At 41.6% G+C, this 18445-nt stretch overlaps 1 protein-coding gene across 2 annotated transcripts in view; it reads right to left on the minus strand.

Moving 5' to 3' along the window:
- The window catches only part of TNFAIP8 (TNF alpha induced protein 8), a 67686-nt gene that overhangs the window by 33826 nt on the left and 15415 nt on the right, over positions 1–18445 (minus strand). Inside the window, exon 1 of one of the 2 annotated variants that reach the window (XM_065662362.1) lies at positions 1561–1595. The exons of the other annotated variant lie outside the window; for it this stretch is intronic. Coding sequence (XP_065518434.1) covers position 1561 — 1 coding nt within the window. The 5' untranslated portion in view covers positions 1562–1595. Of the gene's footprint in view, positions 1–1560; positions 1596–18445 lie in introns of those variants that run through there. 2 annotated transcript variants of the gene reach the window in all.

The raw sequence follows: 18445 nt of genomic DNA on the forward strand, positions 1-18445 counted from the left end.
AGCAGTATAACGGATGGTATAGTGGCAACAACTTGGCTCCATGAATTCAAGCCATACTAAAATTTTCGGTATCACTTCAAGGTATGGATACAGCCGTTCTGCTCATGCCGCTTGGTCCCTGCCCACAGTTCCTGCCTGCAATGACTTGGTTCAGCCCTGTTATGCCCGTGTTTTTCCATTCCCTATCTTTCCACTGCCTTGCCAGAAATGGGATAATGCAATCTTCCCTTTCCTTCCCCCCACAGGGAGGAGATTTTGAGATACCTATAATGCGCTTTCCCAGCTCTCAAGTCCATGGCAGCCTTTCTGCTCACCAGTAACATGCAGGATTGTTTTGTGTGTGGAGACAGTGGAAAATCAGGGGATAGCAGATAATTCAGGAAAACAGTGGGTGAAAGAGGGATGTGGATGTGAGTAAGTCCCCCTAATTTCAGAAATTCAAACAGAATAAGGGGGACTCTTGATGCTGTAGTCCTCTCTGTGAAGAAGAGGTCATGCCAAAGCAGGTCTTAAGTCCCCAGCAACGTACAGACAGGGTGAAAGAGCAGTGGGGAGGCCAGTGTGGGAAGCAAGAGATGAACCCCAGCCCTTAACTAATCATTGGGAATTCTGACAGCTTCTCACTTGATGTGTAGCAATGATACGAGGTCTGATGCCAAGAAGTACAAATAGCACTGCCACACAGAATTGAAATAACCAAGGAATGCCACGGATAAAGACTGCACATAGAATCCGCACTAAGCCTGCAAAATATCCCCAAGCCTGCAAAAAGTACCCCATTTTCTCTGTGTCAGTACCAAGAAAAGAAAAAGTCTCAGTAATTCTGTGAGAATTCCAAAATTCAAAAGTTTTTTGTTTTTTTTTTTCTGTTGAAAATTAAAACCAACTCAAATGGTGGGGAAAGGATAGTTTAACTAAGATTAGATAATAGTAGACATTTCTGTGTGTGCTAAAACAATTATCTGGGAACTAACCTTTCCATTTTTCTGAATGCCAATTAAAACCTTAGCTGACATTAAAAGAAAATGCAGTTAATATGTAGTAACAGAGATGCAATAAGGCTAATAAGGGTATTCTAGTTTAATCAGTGCTGGGTAGATACACCTGCCTATCATGTTTTCAAAAGTCTAAATAAAGCAACTACTGAATCTACATTTCTACTTCCTGGTTGCCTTAAAACATTTCAACCTAAATGTATGTACAAATGTGTTCACATTCCTCCTGAAAAAAGATGAAGCAGGAATTGCCACCACTGAAAACATTCTCATTACTCTAATAAATGCTACCTAAGCAGCTAAGATTTTCCCCAGCATTCTTGATCTGTATTTTAAGCCAACGTATTTATCAAGTTTTTCATCTCTAAGTGAAATTGAATAAATAAATGTCCATTCTTTCTCAAATACCAGATATAACATGTTTCTCTTAACTATGAAACTAAAAGAATGGTACTAAAGTACACATTAACTGAAATCAGTAAAACATATCTACTCAGAAGAAAGCTCATATGTATACTTGGCTATAAAGCTGCTCCATCAAAGTTTTATTTCCAAACAGGCTTACTTGATCTCAGTGCAGTTGACTGCGGGTAGAAAACAGTAGCAAGTCTGGTCGATGAACGGAAAAGCAGAGGTGAAATGTAGCATTATGAGGTCAGACTACAAATATATTTGACTCAAAGATAATGCAATGCCTTCCCAAAACAGATTGTTTCAGCATCTACATAACACAACTTATTTTTAACATCAGGTAAAAGCCAGCAGAAGCTTACCTCACAGTAAACAGTGAACATGTTTGGGCAACACAATACTAAAGCCATCATGTTTCCCCATTTCCTGAGAGTTTGGTTTCACAATCCTCTGTGGTTTTTACTCCACAGTTTGTACTGTAAGTGCATACTGACCTTCAAGCTTGTGACCAATTCAAGATAGCTCTTCAGCAGTGCACAAATAATCTAATTTCTTTTCAAAATTCCTATGGAATTCAAACACAGCACACACCATGTGGAAATACCTGGAAATCTAGAAAGGTATCAGTTTATCAAAGCAAATCAGGGGTAAAGAAAACTTCAAAAAGCACAGGCATGACAAAAAACCACAGGGATAGCTATCTCATCAGTAGTAACTACTATAGTTGCTGACTGGTTTCTGGCATTTATTCCAATACTAATCAGAAATAGGTGAAATACAAATACTTACTAGTGTGTGATTAGGGAAATAATGAAAAGAAATAAAGAACCACTGCACTAAAATACACAAGTATCTAACACCAATAGAGAATTATAAACTAATATAATGGTTGGAGAGAAACAGTCATAAGTTAAAAAAAAAAAAAACCAAACCAAACAACAGTTGCTAATCAAAACTGGTATTTTTGGTGACAAGTGCTGCTGCCTTGGCTTAGTTGTGAACTAGATTAATTTTCTTATTTCTCTAGTTTTTAAGAAGCATGCAAGTACACTCAACATGAAGTGCTGCATCTTTAACTGATACGGTATGGCAAATGTCAGTATCCCCTGCATGACTGGGCAACACAGGATTCTTGGAGTCTTCATTGATGGTGTACACATTCATGCACACACAGAGCACCTGTGGGGTACCTACTGTCTACCTGTTTTTCCAGATCCTTTGAAATATGGTATTTTTGAATATTTAAATTATAAAAAATATCACACATCAATGCCACCTCCTTCCTTTAAATACAGCTTAAAAATTCTTTGCAGAACTATAGATGTACACAGGCCAATGTGCACATCAAAAACTAGAAACCATAGTTAATAATGTTTGTGCAACAATGATCGGAAAGAAAGTAATGTGTACAACATGACCACAAGGACTTGTGCTGATCTTACCTGATTCCAGCTCAGATCTACTTAAAGCTTTTCACCAAATAAGTTTCTAAATGAAATCAGAATTGAACTGAGTTTGAGAGGCTGAACCTTGACTGAGAAATAAGAATTTTTCTACCATCTTGAAACTTTACCTAACTTCAGGATATGACACCCACCGCCAAAAAAAATAAAATAAAAAAAAACCCATACACACACACAAAAAAAAAAAAAAAGCAGCAACAAACCCCACCACAGATATTTAGTCTGAATTCATGTATTAGCAACCCCTGTGCACTGAAACGCCTTTTTTTCAGAGATGCAAGCTCCAGGATAGGAATTTTGGGGTGAAACAGGTACTGCCTTTCCATTTGAAGTAGGGTGTCTCTCTCCAGAGAGGAACTAGTACCTCATGCATGACAGCTTCTCCTACAGACGCTCCAGCAAGCCCTTACCTAACCTACTGGTGGTTGTGAATGCAACATAAGTTACCCAGCTCTCTTCAGCTGTCCTGACGTCTGACCCAGGGCTATGTGCTGAAATCTGTCAATGAGACAGCAGCTTTTTCCTCCTCAAATCTCTTATGGTAAAACCCTCAGGTATAAAGCAACAGATTTCACCTAGTACTGGTTTCATAGGGTGTAACCACAAATAACAACTACAGTTGGCTGTACAGGAAAGTTAATTATTCACAGGTGTTTTATACTAAAACTCAAACTAGATATAAATCTTATTTTGGCTAAATATGACAAATGAAACTGTATCTTCTGTATCTGAGCAGAACTGCCAACCCCCAACAAATAAATAGTACCTGTTTCTGCTCTGAACCAGAGATGAGCTGTTGATCAAAGTGTCTGATATGCCTCCATTAAAAACAAGGTTAGTAACATTGTGAAAGATAAAGTCCATGTAGTGACAAAAATCATCAACAGTTCACATATGTGAAGTCACTTGCAAGGCACTTGTTTAGCTGCACTTCTGATGCCTCATACTCCCTCAACATGAAACAGGCATATCTATTTGTGGTGAGGTGATTCTCCCCCTCTGCTCTCATGACAGCCTACCTGCAGTAGTGTGTTCAGCTCTGGGGCCCCCAACACAAGATGAACATGATGCTGCTCAAGTGAGTCCAGAGGAGGACCAGAAAGATGCTCAGAGCACTGGAGCACCTCTCTTACAGAGACAGGATGAGAGAGCTGGGCTTGTTTCGCCTGGAGAAGTTTCCAGACAGACCTTGTAACAGTCTTCCAGTGCCTAAAAGGGACCTATAAGAAATCTGTAGAGGGACTTTTTATAAGGGCCTGTAGTGACAGGACAAGGGAGAACAGCTTTAAGCTGAAAGAAGGTAGATTTAGACTAGATATAAGGAAGAAATTATTCATTTTGAAGGTGGCCAGGCACTGGCACAGTTTGCACAGGGAAGCTGTGGATGTCCCATCGCTGACAGTTGTCAAGGCCAGGTTGGACAGGGCTTTGAGCAACCTGGTCTAGTGGAAGGTATCCCTGCCTCTGGCAGGGTGGGGTAGAACTAGATGAGCTTTCAGGTCCCTTCCAACCCAAACCATCCCATGATTCTGTTCTATGATTCTATTTTTGCATGCATTTTAGTGATTACAGACGATTTGGGGACCAGTTTCATAGCAAAAATTAAGGAAATTTAGGCCAAATGCTTCTTTCGAATGGTAACACTCAGTGAGTATATTCAGCACCCAGTCCCAAGCCAGTGCTATAATTGTGGTCTGAATAAACTTTGATTTATTTTAAAATGAGACAGAACTGCCTACGTGGTATACAGTTCAAAAATATTCCTAAAACATGCGCACTTCATCCACAAATCACAGTGCTTTCCAAATCCTGCTCTGCTATATTTCTGAATGTGTATGCTACTAGTAACCAATAACTTTAAGAGATACTGTCACATCATGACTAAGCATGACTGGAGCTGCTGGGACAGATGTGCTCACATGTCCTCCCTCCAGGAGAACACAAACAGCTGGAACATACTGCTGCATTTTCAGTTGCTTTACAATATTTGAATCTCAAAATCAGTTGACAGCACTTGAGGAAGAAACACAGAGGACTGTGAATGTGAATACAGAATATATCTGGAATAACCTCTAGTGAATAATAAACAGCCTTCATGTCTCCTTTAGGCAAGTGCTCATGCATGTTTGCCCTCCTTTTACTCCAGAAGAAACAGCAGACCACTCAGGGTTGCAGCCTTGAAAGGCTCCTTTTCAAAGGACATTGATGCCTGATAAGGATGCCCTGTGAAACACTGTCCTGATCAAAGGAAAGTACTAAGGAACCCAACTGAGGCCTGATAGGAAGATCCAGGATATCATCTGCATAGACTAACACTGCATTTAAAACTGACAGGTGCACCTCAAGGGGCTTAGGAGCTCACATGTTTATGCGGCTGAAACTGTCCAGATGACAAAAGGGGAAGGATTCAGGACGGGAAGCTGTCCCAGCACTCCAGGGATTCCTGAGCTTTTCTGAAGAGGAAGAAATGATCAGTAGAAACACCCACCTCAAACTGAGAGGGGAGAAAGGCATCCAATTATGATGCTGGGACTCAGGAATGGAAAAGCCATCACTTCTTAAACTGAAAAGAAAGGTAAGCCTTAGGAATTCTGCATTCAAAATGTGTTATCTTGAACCTTTTGTCCTGTGCCTCTAACTAGCAGCCCAGATGTTTAACCAAACTGAGTTATCTTGTAAGACAACCTCCCAAAGTCAGTGACTTCCTTCTATGAGAAAGATCTCATACTTCTGTTTATATGATACATTATGGTTGTTAACTGTCAACACTAAAGCGTGACAGCTCTTGATTCAGCGGGAAAATGCTACACATCCCTCTGTACAGCATGGAGCTCCTGTGCAGAGGTACACAGAAATGCTGTGCCTTAGCCATCCAAGTGTGCTACCATGCTGAAGAGAGCAACATCTGAGTCTGGACAGATAGTTTCCAAAAAACTGGTCTAGCTTTGTATTGTTCAGACATAATTCAGAATTCTCAGAAGGCTGTGATGACAGCTGTCTTCAGGGATTGTTGATGTCTTGCATCAGTTTATGTGGAGTATGGCATGGGATACTATGTCAGTTGATGGCATCACACATTCCACTATATTTAGGCAGGATATCATGATGATACTGCTGCAAGTGAAGTGGAAAGTGTACATTCTGTGTCCAAATGCAGAAGAGAGGAAGAAGAAAAAAAAGAAAAACATACCACTTCCGGCAGGAGCTGAAAGATGTGTTGGTGAGATGCAGTTGTAGGCAAAGACAGGAAGACAGTCTCTATAAGCAACAGCACTGCTTCCTTTTCTGAATATATGGATGAGTATGAGTAGTCGCAATGTTAAATCAACAGGCAGAGTTTGCAGTTCTAGAGAAGGTTAAATTCTGTTCTACCTGCCTTCAGACACAGTGCAGGAAAATCAGTTCAAGATGGATAAAGAAGAAACCAGAGTTAAAATAATAAATACATTTAAAAAAATAATTTAAAACTTATGTTTTCCTAGAATTTTGTATAGGTGGAATTATGATGATATTCATTGCTTATGACATCTGGCAGCAGCTGGCCCCAGCCTCTGTAGCAATCAGATAGATCAGGAGAAAATCTCAGAGCCTTCATCAAGTTTGTCAGACTTGTCACCATACATTTCAACAACTTCAGGAAAGGCCCCAAGATCTTCCATGATAGCAGCAGATGCTGGAGGAGTATGCCACCCTTGACTGAGGCAGCAGGGAGGACATTAATTGAGATACCACTGTAGTGCAGCAGATGGAGAACAAAAGCATGGTTACATCCTTTCTTGTCCATGTATAAGGGAAAGCATCTTGAGGTTGTATGAGCAAAATTGAACCAATTTATTTTTTTATTAATTTTTAAACAGCAAGGCTGACATGGATCAGTAAGTATCAACAACCTCTGGGCCTGGCTGTTTGGCTGGTTTCCAAACCTCCTCACTATGCACTCATTCAAGTGGTACTTTGTCAGTTTGTCCAGGAGGGTAATATGGGAGACTGAGTGTCAAAAGCCTTACCAAAGTTGAGGTGAACAACATTCGCTGCTTTTCCCTCACCTACCAAGTCAACTCACTGTAAAAGACCATCAGCTTGGGTAAGCATGGTTTCTGCTCTGCAAATCTGTGCTGACTGCTCCTCATTCCCTTCTTGTCTTTCATGTGTTTGGAAATGCTTTACAGGATATCCTCCATCATCTGCCCAGGAACTGAGGTGATGCTGACCTGCCTCTGTTTCCCCAGATCTTCCTCCCTGCAGCTAGCAGTGATACTTGCTTTCTTTCAGTCTTCAGGAATCTCTTTGTGTTGTCATGGAAGAAGTTAGTTGAGACTGGCCTCAAAATGGCATTAGCCAGCTTTCTTAGCACATGTGTGTGCAAATTCCAGGTCTCATGGACTTCTTTACATTCAGTTTGTTTAAGTTCTCCCTACCCTAAGTCTGGAGTGAGAGCAGATTACCTCAGGCTTTTCTTTGTCACCAGTTCCTCTGCCCCATTCAGCAGTGGACTCACATATTCCCTGACTTTCCTTTTGCTGTTTATGTACTTGCAGAAGCCTTTGTTATTGCCCTTCACATCCCTTACCAGATTAAACTCCAGGTCAGCCTTGTCTTTCCTGATGCTTTCCCTGTATGCTCGCACAGTACCTCTGTATACCTCCTTGGTCACCTGTCCCTATTTCCATCTCTTGTACACTTCTTTTTTTAAGTCAGTTTAATCTAGAGCTCTGGGGTCATCCATGCAGGCCTCTCTGCTGATTTCCTGCTTGTTGGGATGGGTCTTCCCTGATTTTGGAGATGATCCTTGAATATAAGCCAACCTTCCTGGACAGCTTTTCTCTTTATGGCCACACTCTGTGGGATTCTTCCAAGCATATCCTTGAAGAGGTTGAAGTCTGCTCTCCCAAAATACAGGACTATGGTCCTACTCCATCTCATGGTCACTGCAGCCAAAGATGCCCCTGACCATGAAGGGGGGATGCCAAATACCCAGAGGTTAGTCAGGATTTCAGGAACCTTTGGCTGCACACACTTATCAATTTCTCAGGCGATTCTTTTCTACCACCATCATCTGTAGGACTGACAGAATTTGTAATGAGGTGCTCTAATACAGTTTGCTACGTAGGACAAGTCAGGGTACTCTGCTGTCCAAGTTTATCTTGCAAGTCCTTGAAGGAGCTGGAGAATCTTCTCCATGCACAATTTTTATTTTCTCTCCTCATGATAGTAAAAGATCCAGTGGTATCTGTCAGTCAGCATCTGTATGACACTGCCAGGAGGCAGGCTTTCCTTCACAGTTTGCTTACCCAACCTTTAAACCTCAGAATGCATAAGGCTTTTCATTAGAAAAAACAGGCATTGCTTACAGCACTAGAAACCTTCCACTTCATGCTCTGTCTCAAACTGGAGGGTCTGTCTGGGTGATTGACAAGTTAAGGCTACTAGTGATGCATATGTATAGCAGCTTTTGCCACTGTGAACTTAACTTTACTTAAAATGCAGCTAAAAGCTTTCCTTGCTTTAAGTAATCACCTGCAAACATAAACAGTAGCTGTAGCAGACCAGAGTTTCCCAGAACTCTGCCTTCAACAGTATCCAAAATCAGGAGGTCCACAAGACATCTGACGCGGTACTGCCACCAGCCACCTTCCCAACCACCTGCAGGTCAGGACCCACTGGAGGCAGAGATGGCTGGGTAGATAATCACATACAACACAAAAGAATTTGATAAAACAATGGAGTCAATAAATAAAAATAGAGTAAAATATAAACAAGAAGGATCACAAACACATTTAAGAGTTCATAAACCTGTACCTTGGGAAATACATTTCATAACTCATAAGGTTAAAACTTTTAGCTTGTATAACCAGCGTGTAAATAACAGGATAACATTATATCGATCAGTAAAAATTATGACAATGTTTACTTAAAGGATTTAGATGGGAACTACTTGTATACTCAAATATCTGTCAACTGCAAATTCGTTGTGTTTTAAAGTTATAAATGCATTATTTGTTATTTGCTGGATCCAGTCCCACTGTCAACCTATCTACATTCCTTAAATATTACTCCTTTATGGAATTAAGCAGAACTACCTATTAGAGGACTAGACCAAATTTATTCTTAGCCTTTACAGACTAGTAGTTAATAATTTGCTTCAATTTCCAGTAATTGAGGGTCCTAAAAAATAGTTCTCTCTTTATATTGTAAAAGTAAACCTGAAATTAGAACAAAAGTTATATTAATTCCTACAGCATTCACACAAGATGTACTTTTGTTCATTTACGTAAGCCAAAAGACAAAGAAAACTATCAAAACTACTATGGTCTTGACTGTTTTTTTGCTTTAAAAAGAAAACTGGTCCAGACACTATCATGTTATTATATATTAACTCAGTTTGTCAGAGGACTGTGCTGCAATTGTTACAATTGTTATATCTAGCTATCTCACCTAACTACTGATTAAACACTGTGGACCTCCACAACGTCGCCGTATTTATCTTGCACATGCTTCTGAAAGGCTCCAGCAACCTTCCATCAGCCTTCCTTGATGGGTTACAAACAAACCTGAATCTATCCTGCTCAGATCTACTTTTCAGAAACAACACTGAAAAATAATTCTGGGTCCCATGAGCTTTGGGGTAATTCACTGACAAATCTCCTGGGATCTCTGAACCCCTGAAGAGATACATAAATGCCCAACCACCCCACCATGCAAGTGCAGTGAAAAAGCACCACAGACATTCCAAATACGTCTTCAGTTGCTAAAAATAACAAGCAAAACATTTTCATTGGATAAGTGGGAACTTCTGTTTCCCATGAGTTTCCAGGCATTTTGGTGGACAGCAAGTAAACCATCAGATTTCTTTTGAAATTGACTTGGTGCTGCAGCTAGCCCTTGGGACTAAGGGCTCCAAAACACATGTCCCCACAGACTGAGTATATAGTCTCTTCATAAGAAGCAACTGTTAATCACAGAAATCTGTCAACAGCTTGTAAAACAATATGGACCATACTATTGTAAGACACTTCTCATAGGGCTTGTTAATTCCAGCTTTTGCATCAAACCAGGCTTACATCCTGTCACTTTGGAGGATGGCACATGCTTGTTTGCTTACAACTGAACCTCTCTATGGAAATCCTTCACAATAGTCAGAGATAAGAGCTATTTTATGGAGGTTTTGCACTGTCAATCAGATACAAGTTTCCAATGATACAACTAGAGTTTGGATCCAATTCACAAAGCTGTTAATTGTTTCACTTGCATTTCTGCATTTTCTTTGTATTATGAGACAGTCTACATGAAGGGTTTTGTAAGGCAGGAGAAGGTTGAGGGTTCACACTCTAAGAATAATTTTTCCTTTAACAAATTTCAGTTGGTCTGTTTACAGAACAGTACAAAGTGGTATATAATGGAAGGTTAGTAGTTCAAGCCCTCAGCAGAATACTGTATTGGAAAGTCATTAGTTATTTACTCATAAAAAGATGAGTAAATTTAGAGAGACAGAACATACTCAACATTTTAAGGAAGAATGTGAACTAGAGAAATGGGTTAAGCTTCTTCAAGAACCATTAACGAGCAAGAAAATAGAAAGTTTAATTTTTAGAGGGAGGATTCAGATACTTAATTCATAGCAGTTTTCATTGTTTTAATTTCATGAGGCTCCGATGGGAGGCTCGAGCCTACAGAGAAACTGACTGCTAATTGACAATAAGCTCTAGAGAAATCTACTTTGGGCATTAGAATTTAATCCTTAATTTGAAAAGTAAAATTAAAAAGTTTGTCATACAGAGTTCTACCTTTACCATGAATCTGTAGAAGAGTTAGATTATCAGAGCAAAGTTAGCAAAGCCATCAAGATGTACTGTTCTTGCTGCTTCACAAGTGAGTCAGTGTAAGTGTCCTGGATCTGGCTGAGGTGAAGTTAACCTTCTTCATAGTACCCCTTATGGTGTTTTGGGATTTGTGACCAGGACAGTGTTGATAACACCAATGTTTCAGCTGTTGATGAGCAGCATCAAGGCCTCTTCTGCCTCTCACTCTGCCCCCCTACTGATGTGTAAGTTGGGAGTAGCAAGAGGTCAGGAGTTGTCACAGCCTAAACAGCTGACTCCAGGTGACAAGAGGTATTTTCCATACTACGTAACACAGTGATCAGCGTTAAAACTGGAGTAAGGGGAAAGTTTTTCTGAAGTAGACATTGTTCTGGGACTGGCTGAGCACTGGTTTGCTTCTGGTAAATTACTGGTTTTGCAATACTTGTTTCTTTTTCCTCTTCCCTGCCCTGCTCCCCCCTTCCCTTTTACCTACTAAACCATCTTTATCTTGACCAATGAGAGGTTTTTTTCCACACTTTTGTCCTTCTGGTCCTCTTCCCTCTCACTGGGGAGTGAGCAAGTGACTAGGTGGTGACTTACCTGCTGGCCAGGGTCACCCCACATCAAGATGGAAAGCCCAGAAAGCTCCATTAGTAGGAACTAATTTTATTACTGCTGTGTCCATCCACTTCCGCTGCTACCGATCAGATCCTCAAGGCTATGCTTTCTGAGCCAAAATTCATCCAGCGGAAATTTCCACTGCTTTCCTTCCAGGGCGTATGTCCTCCTTAGTATTTTTGACAAATAAGTTTAGGTCAGGGTAGATCAGGATTGTTAAGGTAAATTAAGTTCATGTAAAAAAGGGGAGATTTTTTTCAGCACATTATGTACTACCAGATAATTGTTCTTAAGAATTAGGAAGAAAAAATCCACAGGAAAACACCTAAAAAAAACCCCAGACTGTTGTAATCATCCAAACCAATTCCTGTTATGTCTTTTTTTTTTTTTTTTTACCTGAGTAGTGATAGATGAGGAAACTAGCAATGCAAGTCTATGCAGCAGCATGAAAAAGTACGTACATTAATCCCACTTCTTGTTCTGTACATTACATACTTTCTACCTTCTTTTCTACCCAAGAATATCAGGTCAGAAAACATTAATCCTTGAGGTTGATTACAGATGATACGGCCTAGATATTCACAGTTATAACTGTGTGTGCAGTCACTCCCCCCCCCCTTTTTAAGACTATCATCAGCAAATACCTTAGCTTGCTCAATAAAAACGTGTTACAAATCCCTAAACAACACACTCTCCAGCTTTCTCTTGAAGAAGATGAAAAAATCCTAAACAGTAAAATCAGACATCTATGACTACCAAATTTTCTCTACGCTGTTTCGGCAGACAATAAAATACAGCTGTAATAGGGAAAGCAAGTCACAGCATCTTGGCTTCTGTATATTGTCATGATTTGTTCAAGTACCTCTGCAGTACCACAACTAGTGCTTTTTTAAGGGCTCTTCTGTATTATGGCTTTTAGAGAAGCAGAGAATGCAACAAATCACTCAAGATTCAGTCTACAGGTTTAAGGAATAATATAATTTCAACTTTTTCAAGTATTTTGAAAAAGGAACTGCAGATTAGGATTAAATACTACCAGTTTTCTCCCCTTAATTAATATTTCAAATATTTTTTAAAATCCCAGTGTTTCACTGACTTGCCATTTGCATTGAAAAGCTGTACAGAAACATACAACTGCTAAAGAAGTGTATTTTTAAAACTCTGTATGGTTACTAGTATAAACATAAGAATATTTTGATGTGCATATGTATGTCAGCTACACATTTATTTACTGAGATGTTTATACAGCAAAGGATTTATCTAAAACACAATACACACACATGTGGATTGCAGATGCTACATCGGCCCTTCTTATATACACCCTGAAATGCAACCCTGCTGCTGCTGACACACTGAGAAGACAGATGTTCATAAAACTTAACCACAACATTAAATCACTGAATGTAGCTAAAGAAATGCTAAAATTAATGAAAAACTCTCTGTCCACCATCTTTTCTTTTCTCTACTGTACTTAGACATTCCTGAGTCAAATTTCCTTGTGTTCCAAGGAAAACCTCTCACTTTAGTGTGGCAGATTGCACTAACAAATGCCAAACACTACACTAGCACAACACACACATTACGGATAATAAGCATTACTCAAAGGCAGCTTTTTCAGGTATGCAAGTTTACATTTGAGAAACAAAGCCAAGCTGTTTTTAAATACTCAACACTCCAACAAAACAATAACTTTAAAAACTGTCTTAAAGAGAATCAAACATTTCCTAATTTCTTCTGATCCTGATTTCCTAAGAATATTGCAGAATCTGAACACCCTACAAAAACTTCCTACAAAATTCTTGCACAAAGATGTTGATTATATTCATTTAAGGCTGAATAAATTACACCTGTAATTTAGGAAAACTGCAAAATAGCAAATAACAAAACAGAACAGAAAAAGGAAAAAGTGACCTGACTGACTACAAGCCTCACAGTTTACAGCAGCATTCTGGGTTATGGAATGCTCTTTAAAGAAAGAGACGTTAAAGAAACTGAAATGTAATTGAGAAACAGTTATCTCAAAAGTAGATAATGTGAAAATAGCCTGCTATCTTTCCTGATCAAGACTTATTATATAGAAAGCTACTAGTGAATGACTGAATGACTATTAGACATAGTTGGGCAATGGACTTGATAAAGTAAAAAATTATTAACAGGGAGTACTGGAAGGGTAAATATCAGGCTAAAAGAAGGTTTCTTCTACAGTTCAGGTAAGGCTAACCATTGCAACACATTTAGCCAAAACTTCAGTGATAAAACTTGTCTCAAAAGAATGTGAGAGTTTATGTGCTGCCTCCCACAAAGCTGAGAGACATCCTTAACCCAGAAACAGTGAACAAATCTGAGCAGGGCTAGTGCCAGTGAAAAGGCATACAGACCGGTATTTCTAAGTGCAAAGTCAGACTGATAAAACACAATGTACAATTCCCAACCCTCAGACATGTTACACCAACTCTGTTTTCTCTTCCTCCCACAGCCTGAGAGGAATCTGGGGTAGCATAAGCATTTGTTCAGCTGTACAGCACACCAGATTGCAGAACTGATTCACAGGAAAAAACTGCTGGGTGGGGGGAACAAAAAAAAAGCTAACTGATCTCATGATCGAGTTCCTCAGTCTGATGAACATGAATGTTTCTGCTGACACAAGGAGGAAAATAATACGAGCATGGGAGCAGGACTGAATGACATTTCTGGCAGCCAAAAATGTGTGTGAAATTTGTGCTTACTCACTTGCATCCTTCAGCAAAGAGAGGGTATCATCAATTGGAAACAAAAGGAAAAGGTCCTGTGCCACCAGATCATGACAAATCAACCAATCTGTTACTGTTTGGGAAAAGATAAGACAACAATGGTGGAATGCATACTCTCATCTGCATACACTTGAAGATAAGACACTTGGTATGTAATTAAACAATAAAGCAGAGCTTCAGCTCTTCTACAAAAGGGCGTGAACGCTGTGGGCTTGAGGATGCCTTGTTTCTTATCCCATACCAGTGGTAAGGGAGTATCATAATCTTTTTAACGAAATAAAGAACACATACATCAAAGGACTAAAGTTTTGCAATCATCTCTTTCTGTTCTAGGGTTAAAATTTATTAGCTCACATTGCAGTATTTCCTTCAGTTATTCAGACCGTGACTACAGCTACCAGTCTTGTGCTTCAGTGGTATCTGTCATGCCTAATCCTTCACTGCTTGGTTACACAGCGTCTCCTGTATTTGAAGTAAAACTCTCACACCACACTTTTCCAAAAATGACACTCTTGGATAGTCTATTTCTCAGCCCAAATTTCCATTGCATTCCCTCAGGATGCTTGCTAAGTAAGGGTCATCACCAACCCTCAACAGCTTTTCCTAGGAGTACCACATTCCTTTCTATCTACTCCCCCTGCACCCAACCTGCCAGCATTTTGACCACTTCACAACCCAAATTCAGGCCTGCCATGACAATGCCCCTAGCATGGCTGTCATTGCATCGTACCTGCCTTGTCAGCATTGGTGGCTGATCGCATTTACTCCAGCAACTACCTCTTCATTGCACAGCACCCAGTTCTCATTGTGGAAAAAGGCAACAAGATGACACCAGAACCACTCCTCACAACAGCCTGGAATCACACCATCGTGAGGCTCACCCCACGGACTTCCTTTGAGGCCCACATACCCACAACCGTGACACCTACTGATGCTTGAAATGTTGTATTTTTCAGTATAACAAAATATCACCTAGCTTTTCTCCTGTTGACTGTGTATTTATCTTACTGAACTGGGACATCTTCACCCTCAAGCTAGCTCTAGATGAACAGCTACCTCAGCAGCACGTGCTGAGACCAAATGCTGTTTAACCTTCTTTGCCTGACACAAGGATAACTTCACCTGCCCACACATTTTCCATCGTTCTTGTGATGAGCTCAAATAGATGTATCCTGCCAGTGTCTGATAACGAAGTGGTCTGTACTGCTTTTCACATGCAGAAAGAGAAAGGTCGCTTTTCATGTCAGTCAGGACTTCACAGCCTTGAGCGACGCACACCAGGGCTAAATCCACCAGGACCTCACAGCCCCACATGCCCTTGAACTTGAACAGCATTAGCTACGCTACCACATGCACTGCACAGGCCGCTTTCACAACTAAGCACAAAGAAAACCATGCCTTGCCATATGTTTGCTAATAAAGTGCACAACAATCCAATGGTAACACAGCCAGATGAGCTTCATATGTTGATGATTAGTCTTAGAATCATAGAATTGTTTAGTTTGGAAAAGACCATTGAGAACATCGAATCCAACTGTCTTCCAAGCTGTACTAGAAATGCTGCCGCAATACAATGATAGTTCACACTAAGGTGTATCTACATCTGTGGCACCATGAAACCATTAGCAGAGGAGCCCACCAGTCTCTCCCCGGTAAGAATCATAGAATCATAGAATAGTTAGAGTTGGAAAGGACCTCAAGATCATCTAGTTCCAACCCCCCTGCCATGGGCAGGGACACCTCACACTAAACCATCCCACACAAGTCTTCATCCAGCCTGGCCTTGAACACTGACAGGGATGGAGCACTCACAACCTCCCTGGGCAACCGATTCCAGTGCCTCACCACCCTAACAGGAAAGAATTTCCTCCTTATATCCAATCTAAACTTCCCCTGTTTAAGTGTGAACCTGTTACTCCTTGTCCTGTCACTACAGTCCCTGATGAAGAGTCCCTCCCCAGCATCCCTAAAGGCCCCCTTCAGGTACTGGAAGGCTGCTATTAGGTCCCCACGCAGCCTTCTCTTCTCCATGCTCAACAGCACCAACTTCCTCAGCCTGTCTTCATACGGGAGGTGCTCCAGTCCCCTGATCATCCTCGTGGCCCTCCTCTGGACTTGTTCCAGCAGTTCCATGTCCTTTTTATGTTGAGGACACCAGAACTGCACACAATACTCCAGGTGAGGTCTCACAAGAGCAGAGCAGAGGGGCAGGATCACCTCCTTCGACCTGCTGGTCACGCTCCTTTTGATGCAGCCCAGGATACGGTTGGCTTTCTGGGCTGCAAGCACACACTGAAGCCAGCTCATGTTCATTTTCTCATCGACCAGCACCCCCAAGTCCTTCTCTGCAAGGCTGCTCTGAATCTCTTCTTTGCCCAGTCTGTAGCTGTGCCTGGGATTGCTCCGACCCAGGTGTAGGACCTTGCACTTGTCATGGTTGAACTTCATAAGGTTGGCATCAGCCCACCTCACAAGCATGTCAAGGTCCCTCTGGATGGCATCCCTTCCCTCCAGCGTATCAACCGGGCCACACAGCTTGGTGTCATCGGCAAACTTGCTGAGGGCGCACTCAATCCCACTGTCCATGTCAGCGACAAAGATGTTAAACAAGACCGGTCCCAACACCGATCCCTGAGGGACACCACTCGTTACCAGTCTCCAGCCGGACATCGAGCCATTGACCACAACTCTTTGTGTGCCGCCATCCAGCCAGTTCTTTATCCACCGAGTGGTCCATCCATCAAATTGATATCTCTCCAATTTAGAGACAAGGATGTCGTGTGGGACAGTGTCAAATGCTTTGCACAGGTCCAGGTAGATGACATCAACTGCTTTACCCTTATCCATCAATTCTGTAGCCCCGTCATAGAAGGCCACCAAATTGGTCAGGCAGGATTTCCCCTTAGTGAAGCCATGCTGGCTGTCACCAACCACCTTGTTTTTCATATGCCTTAGCATGCCTTCCAGGAGAATGTGCTCCAAGATTTTGCCAGGCACAGAGGTGAGACTGACTGGTCTGTAATTCCCCGGGTCTTCCATTTTCCCCTTCTTGAAAATGGGGGTTATATTTCCCTTTTTCCCGTCATTGGGAACTTCACCTGACTGCCATGATTTTTCAAATACGATGGCCAGTGGCTCAGCAACTTCATTCGCCAGCTCCTTCAGGACCCGCAGATGGATTCCATCAGGTCCCACAGACTTGTGCACATTCAGGTTCTTAAGATGGTCTTGAACCAGACCCTCTCCCACAGTGGGCCCAAGGTCTTCATTCTCACAGTCCCTGCGTCTACCTTCTAAGAACTGGGTGGTGTGGTCAGAGCCTTTGCCAGTGAAGACTGAGGCAAAGAAGTCATTCAAAACCTTGGCCTTCTCCAAATCCTGTCTAGCCAGTTCTCCCTCAAGGAGTCTGTGTTGTCCCTAGTCTGTTTTTTGTTTGCTACGTACCTGTAGAATCCCTTCCTTAACATCCCTGGCTAGGTTTAATTCTAACTGGGCCTTAGCCTTCCTAACCTTGTCCCTAGCTTCCCAGACGACATCCCTGTACTCTACCCAGGCCGCCTGTCCTTGCTTCCATTTTTTATAAGCCTCTTTTTTCATTTGAATTTTCCTCAGCAGCTCCTTATCCATCCAAGGAGGTCTCCTGGCCCTCCTGCTGCACTTCCTTCTAGTTGGGATGCAGCACTCCTGAGCTTGTAGCAGGTGATGCTTGAATATCAACCAACAGTCTTGGGCCCCCCTGCCCTCCAGGGCTATATCCCATCGAACCTTACTAAGCAGGCTCCTGAAGAGGCCAAAGTCTGCTCTTTTGAAGTCCAGGGCAGTGAGCTTGCTGTATGCTCTTCTCACTGTCCTGAGGATCTCAAATTCGACCGAGAAAATTAAGTCATGAGAGGTAATTCCAGCAGTCAGAACTCTACCTAGAGATGCTATTTATGACAGATACGTACGTATGTACGTAAACAAAAGTATGTCCCTACAGTGTTCAGGAGAGCGGAATTCAAACCAGAGGAAATGCAAAGGAAGAGTGTAGCAGTCGAGGGGAGGGAGTGCCCATCCTGCAGCAGCAGGCAGAAGAGTTTAGCATATTTACTCTTTCAGCAAGGAAGCTCATTACAGAAGACCTCAGTCTGTAAAAACATCCAGGGGCTAGACAGCAGGTAACAGAAAGGATTATTTCAGCTCACAGACTGATATGAAAGCAAGTGAGAACAGACCAGCCACAAAACCCTGTGTAAAACTCTAAACATCAGAAGCCTCCAGTGCTGCTGCAATCCTCCCCATACCTCTGTAGAGGGTGCAAGCACCTGTGTACAATTAAAATGAGATTTGACAGCAATAGGAGATGCAGTTGCTAGCTAGGGGGACTGGGAGCCCATTATTAGTTTGTTCCTGATTAACTTAATATT

The sequence above is a fragment of the Lathamus discolor genome, chromosome Z, assembly GCF_037157495.1.
Source record: "Lathamus discolor isolate bLatDis1 chromosome Z, bLatDis1.hap1, whole genome shotgun sequence".
NCBI lineage: Eukaryota > Metazoa > Chordata > Aves > Psittaciformes > Psittacidae > Lathamus > Lathamus discolor.